This window comes from Limulus polyphemus, unplaced genomic scaffold, assembly GCF_000517525.1.
Source record: "Limulus polyphemus unplaced genomic scaffold, Limulus_polyphemus-2.1.2 Scaffold124, whole genome shotgun sequence".
NCBI classification, from domain to species: Eukaryota; Metazoa; Arthropoda; class Merostomata; order Xiphosura; family Limulidae; genus Limulus; species Limulus polyphemus.
This window is the reverse complement of record NW_013665734.1, coordinates 663,195-668,488: the sequence shown is the minus strand read 5'-3', so window position 1 is coordinate 668,488 and position 5,294 is coordinate 663,195. Positions and strand designations below refer to the sequence as shown.

Genomic DNA, 5,294 nt, shown 5'->3' with positions numbered 1-5,294 from the left:
AACGTTTTAACGTAATTGCACATGTTTTAGGAGTTCATAGATAGCATTTAGAATGTATCTAAATTGTTATTGGCGATAAACAAATTAAAGGTTCAAAAGCTCTTTTTTAGTGACAAAAATATGAGAATTTTGCGTAATTTTCAATAAGCTATTCATGAAACTTCATAAAAATCAAATGAAAACCCCGTCTATAATTTAGTTGATTCAAAGAAACAGCACCCTATGTCGCTAAGAATATCAAAGTTTTTAATATTTCTATTTCAATTTACCTCTTCCATAAATGTTTACCCTAATAAAATAAATATAACACAGAGTTAAATATGCATCTAATTTTCACATAGGTTTATTTTTTGTTGTCAAACTTCATATCCGAGTACTTCTCAAACAAACAATTTAATAAGTTTAACAAAAACATTTATTATACAAGTAATACCCAAATTTTTCTTTTCAACAAACTACGTGCAACATGCCTAATCCTTTAATACTTCAAATTAATAGAGCTAGGCTCTGCTACATACAGAAATGGTTATTATTTGATTTCTAGACTTAGTGGGTTGTCTGGAAAAAGTATGATCGGTCGAAAGGTTTAAATAAATTTGAAATACAATCTTTGAAAATTCCTATTTCAGAGAAACGTAAAATAATATATATTAACGTTTTTGAAGTTCATCAGCATATGTTTTCAGATTCACCTTCATTGCGTAATCAGCAAAAATATATAAGCAAATGTAAAGTTTAAAGTTTAAATTTCTCTTCATGTGTTATATTTAGGACACAGGTGCAACAGTGAGATATTGTTTCTCGATTTCCCAACAGTGACATATGTTTTATTTGCTAGATAAAAACTAATTTTATCTTAATTTTCTACACCTTCAGTTTATTTTTTACAATTTTTTCAGTGAAATGTAAATTCGAATTATATGCAATTGCTTAATTACTAAAAATATACCAATATTTTAAAAACATACGCCAGCACAGAGGATATAAGCAAATTATTTTGCTCTATACTAAAGATTTATATCCTAATGGTAATATCTGTGGCTTCTGAAATCTATAGAACCTTTTATACATTTATTTATTGGCTCCTCTGTCTTACCACAAAAGGTATGTTTTCTTTGCATGTTCATAATGTGGTTTTCCAAGAAAATAAGAATATTCGTTTTAATATGAAAAATCAAATCACAAAATTTACTATAGACCACTTCTATCAAAATTAGTTTCTTCATTATACACTTCGTTATCAAAACTGAGGGGCTCCTTGGCAGCTCGTGAAAATAACAAGAAATCTTTTGGTGTTTTCCAACGTTTCCAGATAATGTAGCCAATTCCTATAAATAGGCTTGTCAACAAAACACAGGTTATAAAAATTCCACAGATCTCACCAGCTTGCAGTTTGGAACATTGATCTAAAGAAAAAAATAAACAATGGCCAGTAGATCTACAAAAAATACTGTAATATTCTACCACATAAACAATGTATTGTGAATAGAATTTGTGTTCACTGGGAAACTAAAAATATAGAGTGTTCTCCAACGTACTAAATAACTAACCCTGAATTCCAAAAAGAATAAATACACTGTACATAGGTATTCATACGTGTGTGTGTGTTACGAATAAAGTGCAAGAAGGAAAAGTATTACGTATTACTATAGCAAAGAGTAAAATTATATTCAAATATATTATGGTTTTAATGTTTCAAATGGTGACTTTAATACTTCTTTGGTTATCTGTAGTTAGTTTTATTAAATTAATCGAATAACGGAATGTGAAGGTTTACAAATTCAAAATCTGTATGACACTGGTTATTGGCTCCTAATCTCGCAACGTTACACTGTCGATGTATTTTTACACTTTACTGACATCATACAAAATCAAAATACAACTTTACCTTTTTTAGTTGTGTCTACCATTGAGATTTCATCCTTGACAGCCTCTGGAAAGTCAAATAAAACTGAAAAGTATAAACACGTCATTCTTAAATAAGTGTATAAAGAGTAAGAATCTTTTATTTCTAACTCTTATGTACTTCAATTATTGTACTTGCGTTATTTTACGAAATGAAAGTAAATACATTAACAACAATAACAAGTTGGATGTAATTTACACGTAAACAAGGGTTTTTTCTAAACTATCATTTTCACCATAGTTAGTGTAAAAAATGACATTAATGGTTGACCTAACGGAAATAATCAAATCGGTATAGTAAGCAATATTAAGGAAAACAAAAAGAGTAAGTTGCCAGTAACTACATAACTTATTTTCTAAATCTAATGTGAATTTAACTTAAGTGCTGGAAAAACAACATTATGGTTACCTTTTTTACTCATACAGATGTATCCGGCCAATAATGAACAGTCTTTGTCGTACCACGTAAGGTTTTCTGCAATTTGAACACACTGTTCTTTCAAGTTATCTGGTTCATTATCAGCCCAAAAGACGAAATTCACTGGTCTGCTGTCGCTCCATATAAATCCCCCTAAACACATTCAATATGAATCATCGTTATACTTGTTTGTTTCAGAATTTTCAAGAAAAGCTACATAACAAGTTATCTCTACATATGTGTCTGATCTTGAACTGACAGACCAGAGAGAACAGAGAGTCAATAAGATCCGCTGCCAACTTTAGGGCTATTCTTGTCTGACCGAATAGTGGACTTTGACTGTCACTCTTACAGCAAAACCACTGCCCCGAAATGTGGATCACTTTTTTTGGATCCACAGTTCGAGCACTACATTATTTTATTTTATAATATACCGTAGCTTTCATTAGAAATTACAATAAACTTAAAGTTAAATACACACACATATACATACATATATATATATATATATATAGATATAAACACATACATATATATATATAAACTTCAAGTAAAATACACATACACACACCTATATATACAAATTGAGAGAACCTGATACCTTAATATTTAATGAAAACAGCTTAAGACTGGAATGTGATTTTTTATAAGATATATCACTGTTATATGTTATATACAATAAAAGCATCTTAATATTTCAATAAAATCGGATTCCAGGTCTTCATTAACACCGAAAATCAATAAGATTCGAGTTGAATTAAAATCATAGCAGTGCTTAAAAATGCAAAAATAATAACGGCTAACCGTTTTTCAACCTGACTGAGAACCGTTTATTTACCGATTTACTTGAATAAAACACCCCAGAGACTTTTCACCGCACACAATCTAAACACCGTGATGAATAGTGACGACACTCACACAATCTAAACACCATGATGAATAGTGACGACGCTCACACAATCTAAACACCGTGATAAATGATGACGACACTCACATAGCCTAAGCACCATGATGAATGGTGACGACACTCACAAAATCTAAACACCGTGACGAATAGTGACGACACTAACACAATCTAAACACCGTGATGAATAGTGACGACACTCACACAATCTAAACACCGTGATGAATAGTGACGACACTCACATAGCTGAACACCGTGTTGAATAGTGACGACGCTCACACAATTTAAGCACCGTGATGAATGATGACGACACTCACACAATCTAAACACCATGATGAATGGTGACGACACTCACACAATCTAAACACCGTGATGAATGGTGACGACACTCACACAATTTAAGCACCGTGATGAATGATGACGACACTCACACAATCTAAACACCATGATGAATGGTGACGACAGTGCAGTCCCAAACATCAAATAACAAATGGTATTTCATTGATTTAAGCAGATTTCTTACATTCACTTCTTCCTCACTACATGCATCATTATATTAGAAAGTCTTCTAGTATTTTGTGTAACATAATTAAAACTCACCATCATGTTTCCTTACGAGTCCACTCCATAAACTATGTAGATTTTGAAACTCCCTTCTAAAACTCAGTGAGATCATTATAAGTTCTGCTTTTGAGTGAATGCTTACCAAACTACCACCTGTATAGACAAGAAAAAGTAATTAAATATAAAAAACTATCATAATTTTCTTTAAATGTAAAGTTTTATAGTTCTCATCGTGCATAACATGACTTAAGACAAACTAAATTACTGGGTTTTACCGACAAACAAACTTAAGTGTAATTTTGAAGGTTATAGCTTTTGTTAAATCTTGCCTGGAAGATCTTTGTATACCACATATATTCTAAACCCAATCAACTTTTTTTTTCTTCTGCAGTTGTGGTTTGATATATATTTGTCGTAAGAATATTAACAAATAAACAAAATAACATATTCAGATTTACAGTATATAATATAAGGTCTTCTTGATCCTAAAACATCAAAAACGAGCATTCAAATAGATTTAGTTTAAAAAAACTGAACAAGTAAAATTGTAAAAAAATAAATTAATTATATTCCTGATACAATAAGTTAAAAACATCCAAATTAATATATTTATTTTCAGATGTTGTATACTAGCACCCGGAGCTACAGTTCCTAACACACACACAAAATCAACAATTCTGATTCAATATTTTACTTGTGTAAAACGCCCAACCTTGTTGAAAGCATGCTAGATTTGCATCAGGCCATGATACTTTATTTGTCTCAACAAAATAACAGTATTCTCCACCAAGATCTTTCCAATGAGAGAGATGACGTGGGCATTTTCCCTTGGCTAAGTTGAGAAGTTCTGGTGGTTTCTCTGTTATGAAATTGAGAAGAAAAAATATTATCATTGAAACTGGTGCATTACAGTGATACAAAATCACATTAATAGCTTGAAAATCACAAGTGAAATATATACATATTTGTTGTGTGTGTACACTATGATACCAGAAGTATCTGAACAGTTCAAACTAACGAACCCATTTCAAATTTCAGATAAGGTCTTTGCTTACATTTAGCGTTAATTGCAGCCTTGAGGATGTTACTAACATTTGCTGCCACTATTTGGTGCATTTTAGATGGCGTACAGTGTCATTTCTCTTGCAAATTAGCTTCAAATCAGTGAGATTATAGGGTTTATATTTTGTGCCCATGGGGCAAAGCTATTTGTTAATATTCAAGTTTGGTTTCTTTCCAAGTTGAGGCAAATTTTGAACGTTATTTGTCTCAAAATTCTTCTTGAGACAACAGACTGAACGATATGGTACATTGTCGTGCTAAAAGAAATGCGTTCTTTCCCTTAGAATTATATTAATGCAATCAAAGCAACAAAACCCAAAATGTTATAATACAGCAAAACATTCATAACTCCCTTAACCATTTCTCGTGGGTCAAGTAGAAACCAGTTAAACAAGCCAACATCATGACAAAAGGTTACAATACAACAAAGTATTCATAACT

The 5,294-nt window shown here is 31.4% G+C and overlaps 1 protein-coding gene across 2 annotated transcripts in view; it reads right to left on the bottom strand.

The window, feature by feature from the left end:
* Nucleotides 1-247: 247 nt before the first annotated feature.
* Nucleotides 248-5,294, bottom strand: part of LOC106472847 (macrophage mannose receptor 1-like) — a 50,309-nt gene continuing 45,262 nt past the window's right edge. Inside the window, exons 10-14 of one of the 2 annotated variants that reach the window (XM_013933517.2) lie at nt 4,504-4,650; nt 3,828-3,944; nt 2,315-2,476; nt 1,889-1,951; nt 248-1,406 (exon numbers count right to left, since the gene is read on the bottom strand). In XM_013933517.2, coding sequence (XP_013788971.1) covers nt 1,192-1,406; nt 1,889-1,951; nt 2,315-2,476; nt 3,828-3,944; nt 4,504-4,650 — 704 coding nt within the window. In that variant the 3' untranslated portion in view covers nt 248-1,191. The remainder of the gene's footprint in view (nt 1,407-1,888; nt 1,952-2,314; nt 2,477-3,827; nt 3,945-4,503; nt 4,651-5,294) is intronic. The other variant, XM_013933525.2, reaches the window with a different exon arrangement.